At 29.5% G+C, this 21,973-nt stretch overlaps 3 protein-coding genes across 3 annotated transcripts in view; 2 read left to right on the top strand and 1 right to left on the bottom strand.

Moving 5' to 3' along the window:
- The window catches only part of LOC125829551 (uncharacterized), a 123,427-nt gene that overhangs the window by 39,066 nt on the left and 62,388 nt on the right, over window positions 1–21,973 (top strand). The window lies entirely within an intron of this gene.
- On the top strand, window positions 1,224–5,359 carry LOC125829528 (sm-like protein LSM1B). Its single transcript, XM_049508751.1, has 5 exons — window positions 1,224–1,497; window positions 3,058–3,126; window positions 3,204–3,319; window positions 3,435–3,497; window positions 4,685–5,359. The coding sequence occupies exons 1-5, from the start codon at window positions 1,437–1,439 to the stop codon at window positions 4,760–4,762; spliced, it is 387 nt and encodes a 128-aa protein (XP_049364708.1). The 5' UTR covers window positions 1,224–1,436; the 3' UTR covers window positions 4,763–5,359.
- Window positions 7,830–9,954, bottom strand: LOC125829382 (exocyst complex component EXO70A1-like). Its single transcript, XM_049508611.1, has one exon. It carries the CDS (start codon window positions 9,837–9,839, stop codon window positions 8,049–8,051), a length of 1,791 nt encoding a protein of 596 aa, XP_049364568.1. The 5' UTR covers window positions 9,840–9,954; the 3' UTR covers window positions 7,830–8,048.

Here is a 21,973-nt window from a genome sequence, read left to right as displayed (position 1 = left end):
TTTTTCGATGAGATATTTAGTTAAAAAGAATAATCTTTTCTAGTCTTTTATTTTTGGCTATAACATTGTTTTTAATGGATTAATAGTATGAAAGATGTCTAATTTTTGTAGGAATGTATTTGTATTTGTGCATTGGTAATCAAATACATATTTATCAAATGGGAAAATTACGCGGTTAAGCAAACTTATATTACTTAATTACTCATCATAGCTATAATTTGTTATAATTATCACTCGCGACTAACATTATACATTAATTACGTGGGCCGACTTCGAATTTGTATAATTAACCACGTTTGTATATATATAATTCGCCAGAATATACAAATACATATGTATAATATACAATTATTTAACCAATATACATATACAATTGGATTTTGTTTTTGAAAATCCGTCTCTTTATTTTGAATATCATAAGTGTTGCAGTGCTCACATATGAAACTCATGTTTCATTATGGAAGATTTTAATACTATAGAGAGTGATTTTAGCTCAATCAACCTTATTTAAAAAGATTATGATCTAGACAAATATCGTAGAGACTAATTTATTTCAATTACCTTAATTAAAAATATTTTGTGCACAATTATTTTTACTTAGTTATTTTGTATTTGTATTTTCTTTTTGTCATCATTTTAATCGACAAATACATTTGATACACGCGATAACAAATTAAAAGAATAGCTATGAATTGTTAATATTAAAATTGCACCTAAAAGACTTAACGATCAAATGTTTGTTAGTTCTAAAAATTTCTCATTCTATAATTACGAAATTATTTCAGTAATCACATAAACATTTTAAAAATAACTATGTACTATAAGATTAGCTTTTTGATCTCAAACATTTATCACTTACACCTCACTAGTTGTCAATATAGCATATTTGTTCAGAATCAAAAATCATTTATTCACACAAAACTCACCTAATTTGATATAAAAGTCACAAGAATTCCAATTTTTTTCTCAAACAAAAAAAAAAGCAATAATAAAAAGTCACAATGATATAGAAAATATAAAATATTTCATAAGCCTTTTATTTCTTACCCATCTACCAAACTTTATTAAGCGCTCGATTATAAATATTTAAAATCTATACGTCAATTAGTGATTACATATAACCCCAACATATATTTCGATTATTTTGTAAATTAGATCATTATCTCATATTTTAAGGGGGTGAATGAATATTTTTTTAAAGCAGAAATCAAAATAAGTAGAGTGTACCTCCCCCCCTATTTGGGGATAGGCCGAAATTAGGGTTAGGGATTTGCAGATCTGAGAATTAGGGTTTATTTTTTGTTTATCACTGAAGTAGTGAGGGCCCTGTTAGTGTAGAAGAAGGTAATTTTGAGCTGCCAATGCAATTTGAATTGAAATCGGGAAAAAATTCGGTTAATTTTGGACACCGGAAAAGCTAATTTATAAGCATATCAATGTCTTGGGCAAGTCCAGAAGATATTTATCTCTCTACTTCTCTTGCTAGCTATCTTGATAGTGAGTTCCTTTCTCTTCTCATGCTACATTGTGTTTTTGGTGTTTTTTTTTTTTTGCCTGATACTAATTCGAGTGGAACTGGTTCAAATAGAGCAGAAGGGTTGTAGAGGATTGAAGTTTGATGCTAATAATATGTTTTAAGTCATTTTTGTTAATAAAAATTGGATCTTGGTGTAATGTTCAGAATGTGTATGTTCTCACTTAATTGTGCCACTGGTTCTTCAATCTTTGATTGCGGGTTCTGTTAGTTGTTGGTGCTAGTAGAATTTCTGAATTAGAATTCCGTTGAGATTATGTGATGAGGCTACATGAGCTCATAAAGGCTTGGTTTTTAATGAATTTTGCTGGTTTGAGTAACTGTTTATTTATTGTCTATCGAAAAGAAATAGCCTTACTGGAGTAGTTTGATCTACTTGAATTCAAATAACACATTTGTTATCTCTTTCTATTTTCTTAGCTCATAAGTTAATGATAGAATTTTGATCTAAGTACCTTCTTTAATGGAAGGAGAGAATACCAGGAAGTTGTTGAAAGAATAAATATTTTCCTCCTCTTAAGAAATCAAAGAGGAGATGAGATTCCTCCTCTTGAATGTAGAATATATCGTGGAAGATGTTGAAATAGTGAAGTTTTTTCTTTAGCTTAAGAAAATCAAATGGGGAGATGAGATACCTTGGAGTCCCCTCTTGAATGTACAATATATTTTGTATAGTGTTCCATCGTTAGAACTTAAGACTATTTTATCGGAGAGGGTGAGGTGTTGTTTTGAAATAAATGATATAAAGATTTAGCTTCAAAATTATTCACTCTTTTCTGTTCAACCCTAGAATTTGTCTGTTCTGGAGGAATGATGATCCTGTTAATTTCAAGGGTGACTAGCATTTGATAAGGGTAGAGAAGTGATAGTAATGGATATCCTCAATAGGTGGATGGTATATGTGGCCTCCAGACTTCCTATATGAAGCATTGACGTCTCAAGTGCTATATCTCAGTGATCTAGCTTGGTGAACTTTTTTCTTCATCTTTCTTCTCCCTCTGATATTTTTCATTTTTCCTAGTAAAATGTCAAACACCGCTTCAAGAAACTTGCATACCCTGTGAGTAGAACAGTGATCCAGACACAATACTATTTAGAAGTAACTCATTCAAATCTACATCAATAGAAGTGGTTTTGTCACACTGCTTTCTTATATTCTGTTCAGCTACTAATCACGCATAGTCTGCTTGCAAGCTCTGATCTATAGGCAGATATATTCCTGTAAATTGATCAATTTGCTATCTTACATCCTTGACGTAGTTGTTATTGAATGGGTTGCTAGCATCTAAATTTAGAACTTTTGGGGGGTATGATATGTTGTGGAGAAAGCTGCTTATAAAAGCATAAGAGTAGAGGAATTTAAATTACTATATGCATTTAGAAAACTAACTACAAGTTGTCATAGTTTTTTTTTTTGGAACTTGGTAACTTGTCATAGTTTTATAGCACAACTTATCCTGTTGTTAGCTCCCTAGTCCCTATTTCTTTCTTTTTCTTATTTTAACTTGGCATATCCTTCACAGAGAAACTTCTAGTGTTGCTGCGAGATGGGCGGAAGCTTTTGGGGACGCTTCGTTCTTTTGACCAATTTGGTAGGGTTCTCTTGTCCTGACTTCAGCTTAACAACAATAAATAACCAGCTAAAGGAAATGTTATCTTCCATTTGTAGCTAATGCTGTTCTAGAAGGTGCGTGTGAGCGTGTTATTGTTGGTGAAATCTACTGTGATATTCCATTAGGTCTTTATATTATACGAGGGGAAAATGTCGTGTTAATTGGCGAGTTGGTATGCATTGATCTTTCTCTCTCTCTCTCCTCAATATTTTCTTTTAAATGAGTTTTTTTTTTCTACTTAGTATACCTGCACTTTTTTGCTCATAGATTTTGTTCTGATTGATAAGGATGTAGATAAGGAGGAACTTCCACCCCACATGACTCGTGTCCCAGAAGCTGAGATAAGAAGGGTATGAACCCATTGCTCTTTATCTGACTAATATAGATATGTAATTAGGTTCATGTTGGAACATGAGAATGCCATGGGTCCATCATTTGTTTGCAACTTGGTTTAAATTTTTGTTGACATGTTTAACTCCTAATCTGAGTTTCACTCTTAGAGTATATTTGAATATACCCTATTGTAAAGTAGAAGTGTCAACTTTCCAGCAACTCCAACTCACATACATATGCCTCTCTCAGATTCTGAGGCATTACCCATCTTTGCCCAAAAATACTGAAATACAAGCTCCAATGGCCAAAAGCTACTACTTCTATAGAATATAGTTAAAGCTTGAATTCCATAATGAAATGTTATTCTTGAAACTCATGAATATACTAGGGCCTCATTTGTATCATTTAAAGATTAAGGCGACCTTTATTAAAAAAAAGATTAAGATATCTAAACCTAATTGCTCATCTGAATATTAATATGTGCATTCAGATTTAGATAGTGAATTTGAATGTACATGTGAGTATAATATGTTGTATTAACAGTTATATGACAATTGGTAGTGGTAATGACTAGTGGTGGTGGTTGTGGCTGTCGATTGAGATTGTGTTGGGTGATGGTGGTGGTTATGGGTAATAGCTAGTGGTGATGGTGATTGTCAGATAGATTAATAGAGGTAGTTGGTGGTGGCAATAATAATTGTGGTGACCGATAGTGAGCTAATGATGGTGGTGAATAATGAGTAATGACAGTGATTGACGATATACGTTGATGGCTGATGGTGGTAAGTGACTGTTGATTAGTGGTGATGATTGTAAATAATGGCTTAGGTGGTGAGTGGTGACAACTAGCTGTAGTGATTGGGCTACAGTTATGATGTTATAAATCTTAATAATTCAGATCTATTAAAACTCATATAACAGTTGTAAAATGTAAAAACAGACAGTTAAGGATTAAGATATGAGTAGTTAAGATTTAGACCTAAAAAACAAACAAACTTGATGATTGAGATCTGAATGATCAACATTAAGATAATTAAGTGCAAACAAATGAGTCTTATTATTTGAATAATAATGAATTATACATTAGTGTTGTATAATAATGTTTGTTTTATTTCCTTTTATTTTATATCTGATTTTAAGTGAATTATCGAGATATCATCTGCGTTTCAACTTCTGTTTGATTCTGTTTAATTGTGGATATCAGGCCCAAAAAGCAGAAAGGGAGGCTACAGATCTTAAAGGTACAATGAGAAAGAGGATGGAATTCCTTGATATGGATTGAAGTTTCTTGATCATATCAGGTTCAGCTTGGATTCATGCCATGCCTCTGCAAATATTATCGCGGTTGCTTGGTGGTGGCAAAAAGTAACTACGACCTGGTTTCTCTTTCCTCACTGGCTGTACCCTGTATCTGTAAGTGTTCATTGTAACATCTACAGTACATGATTGTTGCTGGGTCGGGAATAGAGTTGTTATTATCTTCTTCTTATGTTTCCTCTGTTAAATGTTTCGAGTATGGTTGGTCCGCTCATCTTCCTGGTAGTACGGGTACTTGACCTGTTGATGGTATGGAGAACGCTAGACTACAAACGTTGGTAAAAGTGATCTAAGGTTCTTCCACTTTTAACTTATTTTAGTATTGAAGAATGTAACTTCTATGGTTAATTGTATAGACTGAAATCAGGATTCTGAATTTTATCCCGTTAAAAAGACAGTTCACTTTGTTTATATTTTGTGTGTCGATTGTTAATGCGCTCCTTCGAAACTAGGGGCAAGGCTACACACTATCCTCCCCAGACCCCACCCGTAGGATTACATTTGGTATGTAGTTGAAGTTGTTGTAATTGGTGATGTGATCTTTTGAAAACTATTTTACCTATATAAGCTTTGGTAAGTCTGATATATATGACATTTATCGAAATTGTTTTTTCTAGGAAAACAAGTTTTTTTAAAATGAGAAAAATTACTTTTCGAGTGTAAGTTGGAAAAATAAGTTTCACAAGTGGCATTCTAACATTGATTCCTCTGTAGCCCCCCGCCCCACCCACCCACCCCACCCCACAGTGGTATTTGTTCTAGATGGTTCACAAATACTTTTAGGATAATATTTTATTTTATGTACTAACAAAAGAAAATAAACAAAATATTCACTTAAAAACATTTTCTTTTGTACCAAACGCATTCTATTGTAACATGAACCTGAATAAAGCCGTTGACCATCCAAATTTGGACAATAATTTAGCCATCGTTAAAAATTCTTAATTTATTAAATATGGGTCGTGAAGATTTATAATTGGTTTATAGTGCATAGAGAATTGACGTTTATATACGTTCAATACCAGAAACAAAGCAAGACAGTTATTAATTTTGATTACAAGAAAAAGAATTCAGCTAAAAGCAAAAAAAGAATTATTGTTATTTTGGTTTAAATTTTTCCAAAATATGTAGTTGCATTCAATATTTATATTATGTTATATTTTATTTATCATGATTAAATCCTTTTTTCTTTAGGGGGGTAGGGTGGGTATAATCTAGAGTTTCAACTCTTCCATATTTCACAGTCGTCGAGGTCATGCTGGTCACTGATTTTGGCTAGGAAATAAATACAACATTTAAAGACGTGGTCATTTGTAATTCAATTCTTGAATTTCAAAGTCGGTCAAATTTCTTTATTTTCAGCCTTAACTCATTCAAAAATATTGAAACACCAAAATTGATTGACCAGAAGAAAGTCTAGTAGTACATAATTGACTAGTCAATGCTTTCTTACTCATTTGACTTACAAAGATGACTCTTAATTGCCTCGTTTTTTTTTTTAATCCGATCTTCGACTAATTTCATCGAATATCTATCGACTTTCACCATCAACATAGAACTTATACTCAAATGCTATTAGTTCAAAACAAGGTTATCTGATAATAATAATTCTGGGATCATAACCATGAAAGATTATTCACATTCCAGCACCCAAGGGTGTGGCATAGTAGTCAATGAAGTGGTTGAGAAATTTGAGGTCTCAGGTTCAAAACTCAATGGAGACAAAGAAAATACTAGATAAATAACAACATAACCCCAATGGTCCCTTATTATAACGTGGCGAAGTAACATTCCCAAAAGAGAGAAGATAATCAATTAATAAAGCATTTTCCATATTGGGGGTCGACAAACCAAGTTCTCTATACTTTATACTATCTCATGAAGTGTTTGTTTGTTTATTCACCAAACCTACAACAAGCTAGGGGAAAATTCTATGTTACTCATTCTGACTTGTTCCCCAAAATACATTTGAATCTTCGTGGACCATTACATCTCTTGTAATTGGCGGCTGAAGACAAACTTAGACCATTGAAAATTGAACATTGATGAATCGAAGTGTCACCCTTATTTGACCTTTCAAATGAACGGAAGAAGAATTCGAAAAAAAATCATGTTAGGAAAGACTAGCTAGAACTCTTGTGTATAGGGCACGTTACAGAGACACGATGAATACGATGTAAAATGAAGATATGTGGAAAGATTGCAACTGCAAATGATATACTTACAAAGGGTAAACTAACAATCTGAAGCACTACAGAGAGCAAATTAACACAATGCTCAAGTAAAAGCAGGCAGGAAGTATCCACTTATATTGTGTTCTAGCTTTAGCAAATTACAAGAGTTTCAATTATTCTTCTTTTTATGAGATAAGGTAAGCATTCATGTTTGAGAGTATTAAACATTTAAAGTGATTGGTAAACAGCTAATAAGCACCACTTATCCTTCTTTTATTGTTTTTTGTAAAGTATAAGCACTACTTACCCTATGTCCCTATCAGTAAAAGGGCACAAGTCACAGCTAAGCAAAAAGCTCCAATAGTTCTGTATGGTGCTTTACCAAATACATCAGCAAATTGTCATACTGCAACAACTTCCAGTGTTATAGTTGGAAAATCATCAAGAACTGCTTTCATTTCACTGATTAAGACCTTAACTTGTAAGCAGTAAGAATAAATCAAGGGAAATACTATGCAATAACAACAATATACCTAGTGTAATCCCACAAGTGGGGTCTGAGGAGGGTAGGATGTACGCAAACCTTACCCTCGGCTCAGAAGAAGCAAGGGAATACCATAAACTATGATATTGTTAATGTAATTTTGAAATCAAGTTTGATACAAAGTAATCAGTTGTTAGGGATATTGACCTTAGAAATGTTGCCTTCAATGTTCAAATTATATTAAGCACCTGATAAGATGCATGGGCTTAGAGGGTGACCTGCAAGGATAAACGAAACTATGTACTCGTGATCTTGATGGCACAAAAATTTCTGAGTAAAAACCAAATGCACCAATTCAGATATGGACAAAATGAAATAAAATCTAGCATATGGAAGAAATACAACAACACCGCGCTTACAGGGCAGGAGCATTTAGGCAGAGGCGGAGACTATCATAGATACAGCTGATCTTACCAAAATTTTCTGCTTTGCCCGACAATACCTTAACTCCAGAACCTCAGCTCCTCCTAAATGACTCCAGAAAAAAATTCAAAGAATGTCCTAAGGTTCTAATTAGTGGAATTTATATCCTTTCATTCAGATCTTCTTCTTATGTGTTGTGAAACTTGGTACCCCTCGAAGAAATCCAAGACAGCAGTCTCAATGTCCTCACCGGAATACTTGATATAGTTTTCTGGATGCCTCCCACTCTCAATATGACTCCTGAACCTTCCGAGAAATGATCTATAAGCTGGGATCAACTTCTCAGATACAGAAATACGCAGCTCCTCTCGGAGCTGGGTATCCGGTATCAACCAGGTGGACTGAGTCCTATGTACCTCTTCAAACATAGCATTGAAGGTCTTAAACCGCTCTCTCAACGCACTCTTAGACACCCCAGATGAAAAACTGCCTTTAACATGTAAACCCTCATCTCGCAAGCAATGCAAAACATTAACCCAGGTTGATCTCTGGTAGTTGGTAGCTGCTTGCCTAAATTTCCCTGTTAATTTCCTTAAACAATCATCCCCTACCATCTCCCTTAGCTCAGGTGACCCTTTAATCTTCTGGACAATATAATGTACATTGTTCATCATAAATATATGTGTCAATGAAGTATCTCTATAGCACTTAGACTTACCTTCCAAATTGAACTGCAAAATCACAGCAATCCAGATCAAATGCAGCGCCAACGGGGTCTGTGATTCTAACTCCGCAAAATCCATATCAGGAGTGTTAGGATCACTCGAATACCTTGACCCTGTTGATGGCTTTGAGACAATCAATTCAGACATGGTCTGTTTGTAGTCTGAGATTAAACTTATGTAGTTCATAACATACCTAGTCAAGGGATGAATTGTCCCTCCAGGTACAGGAACCTTGGAAGGTTCTCGAAGCACTGCATTTTCAAATTCAGATAATATCCCTCTTGCAGCCTCCGCTAACCTAGATAGTATCTCTACAGCTTGAACCCTAATTGACTCCGAAGATTTTGAATCGAAAACAATCTCAATGTCCACTAGTAAATCCGATAAAGCATCATGAAGATCCAATATCTTAAACAACTTCTCCGGTGATCTCCGACTAATGCTAATGGCTTCAGCAAAATTGAATAGCTGAATAGCTGGACCTTTGATAGTCTCCATGAAACAAGCATCGTCCGTGCCAGTACCTAAACCTTCGAAGATTTGCTCACAGAGTTTCTTCTCACTAGCGAAAAGTATCCGAACGCATACTTTTGCAGCTCGTATCCACCGCCGGATCTTCGTTTCTAGAATTTCCCATTCTAATCTCTGGATATCTCCGATACTCAGCTTCTCTATCCCAAGCTTGCGGAAACTCGAGTCCACTGCAGACTTCCGTACACTGCCATACACCTGAATACACTCCCGAAGATATCCGGCCAAAATCATTCGCTCGGCGATGCATCGGAGATCATAAATTGCATCAGAAGGCATTAGATCGATTTCACGAATGCTATTTGTAGGTCGATAACTACAGCTGCTGTTACTCTCTTGATGCTCCAAGTCCTTGGTCAACGGCGAGTCATCCTCGTAGTCTTCTTCAGGCAAAGGACTACTGTCAGTAAGAGATTCAGCTTCCATAGGAGTCGTATGAGCTATGAGTATATTCCGAAACTCATCTTCAAGCCGAGCCATAGCGATCTGGATCGCACTATTAGCTTTGTTCTGGTCATCGGAAAGTGTAGCAAACTCCATCGACCGTTGGATTTCATCAACAGCTTGCAAGTACCGCTCGATCTCATATCGATCTCCGGCGAAGATCATCTTCTCTCTAGCATCTTCCGACGCCGTGGAATCCCACCGGAGTATTATCTTCTCAGCTGACTCAAACGCAACGACGTCGTTTCCCGGTGGCTCCATTTTAACCTTTGAAATTTCGGAATCTCGAAAATAATTTGTGAGCTTAGAGAATCGAAATGAATGAATGATAATGAGAAATTTAAAATGGAGACGAAGGTGAATTTGAGAGTTTTTTTTTTTCTTCTTTTTGAGAAATTAAAGTGATGAATTTGTATTTGAATAGGTACTAATAATAGTGTCTGAAATTTAAAAATTAGTAGTATATATTTTCTCTACTGTTTGAAAATGGACTTTTGAAAAAAAGTAAAATTAATGATTTCACCGGCGGAGGAATCATTTGAACATTCCGATGGCCGATTCAAATGGATTTTATCTTTAATTTTAGAGGACAAAGTAAAAACAAAGAGAGAAGTGACGATTAGTTTCATCCTGAATTAATTACAATCTTAAAAATATTATTTTATTTGATTAATTGAACTTAAATACACTCTTGATTGGATAACATGAGTGAAATATATTTTAAAAATATTTTCAACACTTCTTTTGGCTTTTGATTAAGCGTTTCATGTTTTTACAAGACTTTGAGACCGATCGAGATGTATCTAAATTGAGATAGTCAAGTATGGATGTGTTTTTAAAGCTGTCAATAGTGTGAAAATGAAACTAATAATTTACTTCGAGTTCAAGGGGATTTTCGATACTTCTCTCTAAAAATAAAGAGAGAACTATTGAAAACACTCATAAAATTATTAGTTTCATGTGTAAAACTATTAACAGCTTTAAAAACACTTTTTTGTTAGACAGATTGAACTTAAATTCACCCTTGATTCTGCAACATGAGTAAAATACACACTCAAATTCTCATCAAGTTTAGAAGTGTTTTCAAAACTTCTCTCGACTATTAAGAGTTTCATGTTCCTACATGAGTTTGAGATAATTTACTATGTCATATGGCATATCAAGAGTGTATCTAAGTTTAATTCATCAAGTAAAAAAATGTTTTTTAAAACTATTGATAATATGAAGACGAAACTAATAATTTAAATTCAAAGATATTTTTAATACTTCTTTCATATCAGACAAAATTTGTGTGTGGGTGAGTGGGGGTGGGGGAGGCTTTTGTCCTATATATGCGCATACTCTTTTTTACTGGACAAAAAAAGACAATATAGGCTCATGTCCTAATTTTTTATGCGGCTTGGAGTCAAATAATTTTTTTTTAATCGTAAATACAAGAATTTTTAAAATAAAATTTATATATTTAAAAATATATGAAAATATTATTAATTATAATTTAAGATATATTACAAAAAAAATCACACTAAGAAAATTATTTATTTAAATTTCAAAATTTGAAGTGCCACATAAATGAGACGAATAAAATAATAAATTTTAGAGTAAATGTCATTTTATCTAATTTTTGTAGTTTGAAAAAATAATTTTTTTTTCATGTTTGGAATGGGTTAATAAATCTCCTTAGATTTTAAATTAATGATTAAAAATAAATTGGATCATTATATGTATTTATCCTTTTGACTTCGCCAATTCAAAGAAACTCATATAAAGTGTTATATCAAGTCGGTTTGACTTATAATAGTTTAGTGACTCTTTGATGAAGTGATAATGTATTGTTATTATTCATGATTAAGCTATAGAAATAAATATGAAAATACTTGTTATTATTAAATATAAATATTTGATGTGAATAAGTGTTTATCACCTAATCGCTTGAATAACTAATCAAACACAAGAAAAGTAAAGAAACCAATTTCAAAAAATATTTTCTTCCCTACTAAAAACATCCTAAGGTTTTCAAACATTATTTTTTCCATTAACAAAGAATAACAATAAAGCATCTTTTCATTGAAATTGTTTTTTTTGCTTTGAGAAGTCTCAAAAATCTAAAATAATTACGTATTAAATCATCCAAGCTTTTCCATACCATAGGTGCTATATTAACTTGAGAAATTTTATGAGGTACGCAGAATTTTTTATAAACGATATAATATTTATAAATTTTTTTTGTTACCAATATAAAGAAGATAAGTAATTAAGAATTTAATGAAGTCAACTTGAAGTTAATGAAAATTAGTCGACAGTATTCACGTGCTAGCTGCTGCACGATATGGTTGATTTGGTGGTAATTAATTTCCAAATTCCAAACAATTAATTAATGGAATGGAAATTTAAGTTAAAAATCGAAATTTAGTCTTTGTAACTTTTTATCATAGTTTCTCTCTTTAAATAAAAAATTTGAAAATATTATTTTCTTCTATTTAATTTATAAATGGACATAAGAGATTATTTCTGCAAAATCAAATCATTTATAATAGTTCTCTAATTTGAAATGGCATTCAATTAATAATTTTATGCATGTTTTGAACTTCGAGTTTAAATAACTTATTTTGTCATTACAATTATAATGCAAATATAAGACATAAGTACATACATTTTTGTTTTATTTTTTCTATGTACATATTTCGAACCTAAACCATAAAAGAGTATGTATTATCGTATTAAATTAATAGTATCGCAACAAATAAATTGCTTCTCCCCTTGTAGCTGGCAGGCAATAATTAACTGACACCAAATGAATATTTAAAGAGGCAAATCTGGAATTGCACGAGTGCTAGCTATATAATTAGTTTTAATTAACAACTCCTATTAGTAAATACTTAATAAATTCATCATCTCAAAGACGTGTCCCATCATTAATTAATCTCTGTTTAGAGTAATTATTTCGGTTGATTTGATTTTAAAGTTTATTAATTTGACTTATTGATTATCGGTTATCGACTTGTAATTATGTTAAATTGTTATAGAACTATTAATTTATCGATTTGTCTTAGAAATAAGTTGACTAACCAAATGAAATGAGTTGAGAGATAGCATCTTCCTCAAAAGCAAGTACTGATATCTTGTAGTATAATCGAATTTTTGAGGCAGTGAGAAATGAAGTATGAAACCAAACACCAAGTCAATGACTTTATATACCAAATAATATAAATATAATTTATTAATTTACTATCGCGTCATCGATTAACTTATTAATGAAAAAACCTCAAACCGTTAAAAACTGATAACCCAATATAAAAAAAAAATGATCAAAACCGCTACTGAAATCACTAAATCAATAACTCATTATCGATAAGTCAATAACTTTTTTCCAATTTAGATTAGAGGTTCCGATTTGAGGTTGTATAATAACTTTCTTTCAATTTAAATTAGTGGTCCCTATTTGAGGTTGTATATCTTTTATTTGAGCTCTGGAGCATTTTGATACGTCCTGCGTTGAGATCCTCCCCCAACACGATCAAGTTTTGAGAACATTGTTAATATGACTAAACACATTTAATTTTCATGAATTAATGAAAGGTATCTTTTTTATCGTTTTATATGAAAAATATGTTACATCTTTAAACTATTTATCATTAAATATAAAATAACAATATAAGCTTAACACAATATGGGTTTAACTACATAGTGGAACGATTGATAATTATAGTAAATTTATGAAAATTTACAAACAAAATGATTTTTAAAAATGCATGTTTGCAAGAATAAAACTCTAACTTATAATAAATTCGATTTATTCGTTGAAAAATATAATATTCACGTCCTCGTCACTAGTTTAAATGGAAGTTTGTAGATGTAATATCATGTCTTCTCAATTTTATTTTATTTTTGTTTAAGAAACATTAAATAGAAGAGTTACAATAAATTTACTTTAAAAAAATATCCCACGTATATGTTTGTAGCCTGACACAAATTTTTAATTCGATTTTAAAAGTACACTACAAAGCCGTCCAAAAGTGAGATAAGAATTTTGCAATTAGTTTTAGCCTATCTTTTGAAGAAAAAAAAAACTTATAAGAAAAATATTTAATTTTTTTGCCATTTAATTGAATTGGAAGTAAATGGTTATGATTGTTGTGAATAACACACAGTGAAAATTAATTGGTAAACAATTGGAGCAAAATATATTGTGTAATAGACTATAGTAGTCCATTTTGATTTCATCGATCGATTGTGTCATTCAAAAATAGTACAATGTAGAACTAGATTGGTGTTGTTTAATGGAACTCATAGAAAAGTTAAAATTCTATGAACTTTAGATTAAATGGGAGGTATCAAATAAACGGGTAAGATTGAATTTGAGCAAATTAAAATCAATTGAATTAATAAATGAGTGAATTATTGATCGATCCAACGTTAGTTGAATTGAAATTAATCGGCTGAAATGGGGTAAAATGCAAACTGCTTTATGTTATAGGTGTATTCGTTTGGGGAATCTTAGTAGGTTAAGTGTGTTTGGTACAAAGGAAAAGGTTTTCCTAGAAAATATTTTTTTGGAAAACAAGTTGATTTCTAACTTATGTTTTTCATGTTTCTTTTTTTTTCTTCCCCTCTTTATAATTTTGGATTAGTTTAACATTTTAGCTTTTTATAATTTGTTTATTTAAGAAAGGATTTTGTGTTCTGAAGATTTGCAGAAATTGGTGTGGTTAATGGCTCCGGCGATGTTAAGTTCGGAGGAAACGAAATACTTGTTGAAGAATAGGATCGATAAGTCCATTTATTTGTTTGAAACAATGAAAGAAATTTGGAGATGAGTAGAAAACCCTCCAAAAAAAAGCTTTTTTTTTTGTCCAACAATGGTAAATGAATAAATGGGGATGAAGATGACTCTTAGTTAGATTAAAACTTGACATTTTCAATTTTTTTTGAAGACTTCACGCTCTTAAAATATGTGTATCACACACACTTTGAACAAAAATGCCACATAGGATGACAAGTCAAAAAAAGGGTTTAAAATATCAAGTTTCAATAGGTTTAGGGGTTCAGTTGGTAAAGGGTTGAGTAGAAGGGTCCAGAATACAAACTCACACAAGTATAAGGGTTCATCAGACCATTTCGCCAATAATAATTACACCATGGTACATTACAGTTTACATGTGATTTAACTTTTATAGCCATTATTACTTTTAGGTGTATCTTATTAATATTCCAAGTTCTATTTCACATTTTATGTAGATATATTTTTTAAACACGTGCGATGCACGCGTATCGCATACTAAATAGTACAAATATTTTAAAATTTCAAGAATTTGAATTAAATTTTTTAGTCTAAATAAAAATACAAATAGAAAATTAAATTTAAAAAGTAATAGAGAAAAAGCACACAAAACAATTAAGGAGAAAAACTATTCAATAATAATAATAAATAAATAAATAAATAAAACCAAGATAAAAGAATAAAAAATTGAGTCCATTGAACCCCTCGATTTATATCCAATAAAGGGTAGTATGAAAAAATTGTTTATTGTGTCTCATCAAAAAAGTTACAGTGCTTTAAAAGATCATAACCCATCGAAAAAATTACAATCCTTCATTGTGAAAAAGTGACTGCTTTTAATATAATATAAATAAATAAACAATTATGGAGATATACTAAATGGGGTATACGATTAATCAAAAGGGGATCGATAATTTAAAGTTACTATTCGTGTCGTTTGAATTTTATCAAATGTTCATGAAGTGACAACGTTTTATGTTAATTTTAATTATTTAATCAACTTACATATTTGTTTTACACTTGATCTTTTAGTAGAATAAAAAAAAATGTTTTTATTTTCAATTGGTTGAGTAACGTAAAATTGGAGGAATAAATTAATCAAAAATAATTTTTGAAGATGTAGATCTTTGAATTACATAAATCCATTGATAGTATTTTTGTTAAAAAAAACGGGCGACGAAAGTGACACAACTTAAGATAGAGCCGTCAATATAGGCTAGGCTCGTAGGACCGGCCTGGTCTAACCCGTGATTTGAATGGGCTGAGCTACGATTTTCATAGCCCATTTAAGAAAAGGTTTTTTTAGCCCGGCCTGAATAAATCTGCCGATTTATGGGGCTTGAGAAATATGGATAGGGCCGACCCGTGGACTAAATAAAAATTAATTAAAAAATAAAAATAAAATAGAGTATTAAAAATAACAAGAATCTAAACTCAAAATTTGTTAAAAGTATGAATTATTACAATTTAAATATAAATTATGTTTATAAAATATGTACTACATAAAATGAAAATTTCCTAAAATTTCTAGGGAATCACTACATAGGCCGTAACCTATGGAATGTTGTCATAGTTTTTGTGTTTTATTATGATCATTGTAAAACAATTAGGTTAATATTTCTATTTAGCTATTTAAGCTTTTACTTGAAATTAAACTTAATAAATATTATAAAGATAATTTTATTTGTGGATTTGATTAACAAGTAGTAACAATAACACAATGTGATATTGTCTTATCAATATTTATGATAATATTTTTAAATTATAATTAAATTTGAAAAATTATAAAAAAAATATACTTTTAAAAAAAGAGGGTTGACCCGGTAAAGCCCAAAGCCCACGTACTTGTGGGTTGGGTCGACCATTTTCTGGCCCACAACAAAAATGGGCTAACCCGGCCTGACCCGTAAAATTTCAAAACCTGTATAAATTAGCTCAGATGGAGTGGGGTCAGCCCATATTGACAGCTCTAACTTAAGATAACGGAAAAAGAATAAAAAAGAGAAACTTACATAAATATACTATAAATAAAAAATATTTACCATTTATAGCAATAACATTTTTTTTTCACTTGATCACTTTTAATACATTTATAATACTCTTTTAATTCATATTGCAAAGAACAATTTATTATTCACATATAATACAAGTTTTATTGATGGATAATACATTTATCACACATTTTAATACACTTATAATACAATGTGTTAACTTCTTACCAAACAAGCATAATATATTTTTTAAAACAGTTATAATACATATATATTGCATACTTAATTCACTTTTAATATATATTGCAGATTTAACATAGTATTGCTATAAATAGTAATAAATAAAAAGTATCGCTAAAACTCGTAATTATTTATTAAAAGGCACTCATCCAAGTAATTTTTCCACTAAAAAAAGCAAAATAAGAATGGAACTGACTATTATTATTTTTTACCTTAAGATAACTTTTCATTGGAAGTGGGCAAAAAAAAAAAATGGGTGGGCCCGTTTATTATTTTTTTAAAAAAAAATCTTCATGATTTTTTAATTAAAATTTTCCCTCTTAATATCAAGGAGTTTCTTTTTTTTCCTTTGTAACTCAAAAAAAATAAAATGCATATTCCATAAATAAATAAAAATCTTAACATACATTTGTAATTTTATCCTTTTATAGCTCCTACCTTGAATTTAATATATTTTAAATTTTTTTTCTTAATTTAAAAGTAACAAATTTCGATCTACTATGATGGGTAATATTATCAAATACTGTTTTTGTTTTGGTGATATTAAATTATCATTCAGTTTTTTTCTCTACTTTAATTTGTTTAGATAATGGACAACTTTCAGAATATATTGGGAAAAAAAATATAAAATAATTTTCAAACTTGAAATACATTGATGATAACACTTGTCATCATAATATTATCTTGCTTCTTCTACTCTACATAGATAAATTCAATTATTTCTCTTTAATAATACAACAAATAGCTTTTTAGGTAAGCATTTCTAAGTTTTCACACATCGATTACGATATAAATTGATTAATGTATATAACTACGTAAACTAAAGAGTAGTATGAACAATTACTTTTAAAGTGCATTTTCTGTGATTTTCTGAGAAGTTTATATGAGACAAATTATTCGTGGCATTTAATAATTACATCCTTGTATATATCAAAATACATAAATTATTCGTGGCATGTAATATTTCACTTCTATACATCACAATTCACAAGTACAATTCACAAATTACTTGTAGCACATAATAATTACACCCTAATGCATAAGTATTCACAAATTACTTGTGGTATGTAATAATTATATTCTGATACATCACAATTCACAAAGTACTCGCGGTATATAATAATTATAATGTGGTACATTACAATTTACATGTGATGTAACTTTTATAGTCATTGTTACCTTTAGGTGTATCTTATTAATTATTCAAATTCTATTTCACATCTTATGTAGATTAGTTTTTAAACACGTGTGTTGCACGTGTATCCCATGCTAAATAGTATAAATATTTTAAAAATTTAACAATTGGAACTAATATTTTAGTCTAAATACAAATACAAATACAAAATAAATTTAAAAAGTCTAATAGGAAAAAAAAAACAAAAGAAAAAGTATTCAAAATAATAATAATAATAGAAAAAAACACAAAAGAAAAAGTCTTTAAAAAAATAAAAAATAAATAAAATAATAATAATAATAATTAACCAAGATTAAAGAATAAAAAATTGAGCCCACTAAACCGCTCAATTTATAGCCAATAAAGAGTAGTATGAACAATTACTTATTGTGTCTTATCAGAAAAGTCATAATCTTTTGAAAATATCACAATCCGTCAATGTGAAAAATGTTTGCTTTAATATAATATAAATAAATAAATGTGGAGATATACTAAATGGGGTATATGATTATTCAAAAGGGGTCGATAATTTAAAGTTACTATTTAAGTTGTTTGAATTTTATCATATGTTTCTGAAGCAACAATGTTTTATGTTAATTTTAATTATTTAATCAACTTACATATGTGTTTTACACTAGATCATTTTGTAGAATAAGGGAAAAAAATCTCTTTCAATTGGTTGAGTAGCGTAAATTTAGAGGAAAAAAATAATTAATCCATCAAAAATAATTATTAAATATGTAGATCTTTGAACTTTATAAATCCATCAACAATGTTTTTTTTTTTAAAAAAATCAAGTGATGAAGGCGACACAAATTAGGATAACGAAAAGAGAATAAAAGAGCAAAATAAAAACGAATCTAACTATAATTATTTTTGACCGTAAGATAACTTTTCATCGGAAGGAGACAAAAGTAATGAGTAGACCCGATTATTATTTTTCTTTAAAAAAATCTTCACATTTTTTAATTAAAATTTTCCGAGTTTTTTTTTTCTTTTGTAACTCAGAAATTTTGATATATTTTAATTGCTCCGATTGTTATTTTATCCTTTTGATTGCTCCTTCCTTGAATTTAATATGTTTTAATTTTTCTTTTCTTAATTTGAAAGTAACAAATTTCAATCTACTTTAATGGATAGTTGTCAACTACTATTTTTGTTTTGGTGATATTTATTAATGATCATTCAATTTCTTTCTCTACTCTAATTTGTTTAAATAATAGACAATTTTCAAAATATATGGAATAAAAAAGTAATTACTATAAAATAATTTTCAATCTTTAAATGTATTGATGATATCACTTGTCATGATAGTATTATCTTTGCTTCTTCTGCTCTACATAGACAGGTTCAATTATGTTTCCTCAGTAATACGAAAATAGCTTTTTAGGTGAGCTTTTCTAAGGTTTTACCTATCAATTACAATAAATATTGATTAATGTATATAACTACATAAACTAAAAGAGTAACAATATAATTTGAAAAATTATAATAAATTTGTATATGGGAAATAAACAAATTCTCGTGATAATTTTATGTATAATTTTTCTTCACTAACTTTTAAAGTGCATTGATGCAGTTACGAAGTCAGATATTTTCTATGATTGTTTGAGGAGTTTACATCTGACAAATTACTCGTGATATTTAATAATCACATCATGATATATCAAATTACGTAAATTATTCATGGCGTGTAATACTTTCACTTTGATTGATCACAAGTCACAAATTACTCGTGGCACGTAATAATTACAACCTGAGACGTAGTTATTCACAAGTTACTTGTGGACTGTGCTATGTAGTAATTACATTCTGATACATCACAATTCACAAATTACTCGTGACATATAATAATTACACGGTGCTACATTACAATTCACATATGATTTCACTTATATCGTCATTGTTACCTTTAGGTGTATCTTATTAATATTCCAAATTCAGTTTAACATTTTATGTAGATTAGTTTTCAAACACGTGCGTTGCACGTGTATCACATGTTAAATAGTATAAACATTTTAAAAGTTTAAGAATTTGAACTGAATATTTTAGTCTAAATAAATATACAAATATAAAATTAAATTTAAAAGTCTAATAGAGAGAAAGCGCGCAAAAAAAAAAAAAAGCAAAAATAATAATAATAAATCAAGATAAAAGAATAAAAAATCAAGCCTACTGAACCTCTCGATTTATATACAATAAAATAGTATGAACAACTGCTTATTGTGCCTTATCATAAAAGTCACAATGCTTTAGAAAGTCACGATCCTTAAAAAAAAATCACAATCCTTCAATTCAAAAAAAATGTATGCTTTTAATATAATATATATAAATATGGAGATATACTAAATGGGGTATCTGATTATTCAAAAGGGGATCAATAATTTTAAGTTATTATTTGTGTCGTTTGAATTTTATCAGATGTTCCTGAATCGGCAACATTTTATGTTAATTTTAATTATTTAATCAACTTACATATGTATTCTAAGCTTGATTTTTTTTTATAAGAAAAAAATATTCTTTTTTAATTGGTTGAATAACATAAAACAAGATTAAAAGATAATTAAATTCATCAAAAATAATTCTTGAAGATGTAAATTTTTGAATTTTATAAATTCATATTAAAACACGTGGGTGATGGAGGCGACACAAATTAGGATAACGAAAAGAGAATAAAAAAGTAAAATACGAACAGAGTTGGCTATTATTATTATTGACCTTGAGATAACTTTTCATCGGAAGTCGACTAAAAAAAATGAGTAGGCCCGATTATTATTTGCCTAAAAATCTTCATATTTGTTTGAATTAAAATTTTCCCTCTTAATACGAAGGAGTTTTTTTTTTCCTTTGTAACTCAAAAAATTGCATATTCCAAAAAGAAATAAATTTTTTAACATACATTTGTTATTTTATCCTTTTGATAGCTCCTAGAATTTAATAATCTAAATTTTATTTAATATTTTATGTAGATTAGTTTTCAAACACATGCATTGCACGTTTATTGTATGCTATATAGAATAAATATTTTATAAGTTTATAATTTAAACTAAATATTTTTTTCTAAATAAAAATATAAATAGAAAATTAAATTTAAATTTAAAAAGTCTAATAGAGAGAAAACACAAACAAAAAAATTAAGAAGAAAAAATATTCAAAAATAATAATAATAATAATAATAATAAACCAAGATAAAATAATTAAAAATCGAGCTCAGTAAACCCCCCGATTTCTATTCAATAAATGGTAGTATGTACAACTGTTTATTGTGCCTTATCAAAAAAGTCACAATTCTTCCATATGAAAAAGTTTCCGCTTTTAATATAAAATAAATAAATGAGTATAGAGATATACTAAATAGGGTGCTTTTAGTTAAGGATGATAAATTTATAATAGTTATCATTCAAATTACGAGGTGATTTTAATAGCTTTTTTAATATGTTTCAGTTTACGTTAATTATTTTTCTTAATCTATATGAAAATGGATTCAGCATCTCAAACATATTGGATTTCTAAATAATAATTTGATTTAATGTTATTATTAAGGGCTTATTTCAATTCATGTTTAAAAATAAATCCGTCTATGATATTTTTATAAAAAAGAATAATTGGGGTGATAAAGGCAACACAAATTAAGTTAATGAAAACTGACTTGAAAGAGCAAAGTAAGAATAAATCTGACTATTATTATTCTTGACCTTGAAATAACTTCTCATTGAAAGTAGACAAAAAAAAAAAGGTAGCCCTGATTATTATATTTTTTTAAAAAAAATCTTCATAATTTTTTAATTAAGAATTTCCCTCTTAATATCAAAGAGTTTTTTTCCTCCGTAACTCAACAAAAAAAATGCATCTTCCAAAATAAATAAAAAAATCTTAACATACATTTGTTATTTTATCCTTCTGATAGATCCTACCTTGAATTTAAAATATTGTAATTTTATTTTTTTCCTTAATCTGAAAGAAACAAATTGCAATCTACTTTAATAGATAGTTATCAGATATTTTTTTTGTATTGGTGATATTTAATGAATAAATTGCTTTTTAAGTGAGTTTTTCACACACCGATTAATATAAATTGATTAATGTGTACAATTACATAATCTAAACAGTAACAAAATAATCTGAAAAATTATAATTAAATTTTTGTTTGTGAAATAAACAAATTCTCGTGATGATTTTGTGTATAATTTTTTCTTCACTAACTTTTAAAGTG

Source organism: Solanum verrucosum, unplaced genomic scaffold (genome assembly GCF_900185275.1).
Source record: "Solanum verrucosum unplaced genomic scaffold, falcon-dt-bn FXZP01000102.1, whole genome shotgun sequence".
In the NCBI taxonomy this organism is placed as follows: Eukaryota; Viridiplantae; Streptophyta; class Magnoliopsida; order Solanales; family Solanaceae; genus Solanum; species Solanum verrucosum.
The sequence above is the reverse complement of the archived record's forward strand: the minus strand, read 5'-3'. Positions and strand labels throughout refer to the sequence as shown.

Excerpts from the sequence above, each read along its gene's own strand:
- LOC125829528 (XM_049508751.1), top strand. The coding sequence starts at position 1,437 with ATGTCTTGGGCAAGTCCAGAAGATATTTATCTCTCTACTTCTCTTGCT. Across the intron at positions 1,498-3,057 it reads TCTTGCTAGCTATCTTGATA|AGAAACTTCTAGTGTTGCTG; the intron begins GTGAGTTCCTTT and ends TATCCTTCACAG. Across the intron at positions 3,320-3,434 it reads TCGTGTTAATTGGCGAGTTG|GATGTAGATAAGGAGGAACT; the intron begins GTATGCATTGAT and ends CTGATTGATAAG.
- LOC125829382 (XM_049508611.1), bottom strand. The coding sequence starts at position 9,839 with ATGGAGCCACCGGGAAACGACGTCGTTGCGTTTGAGTCAGCTGAGAAG.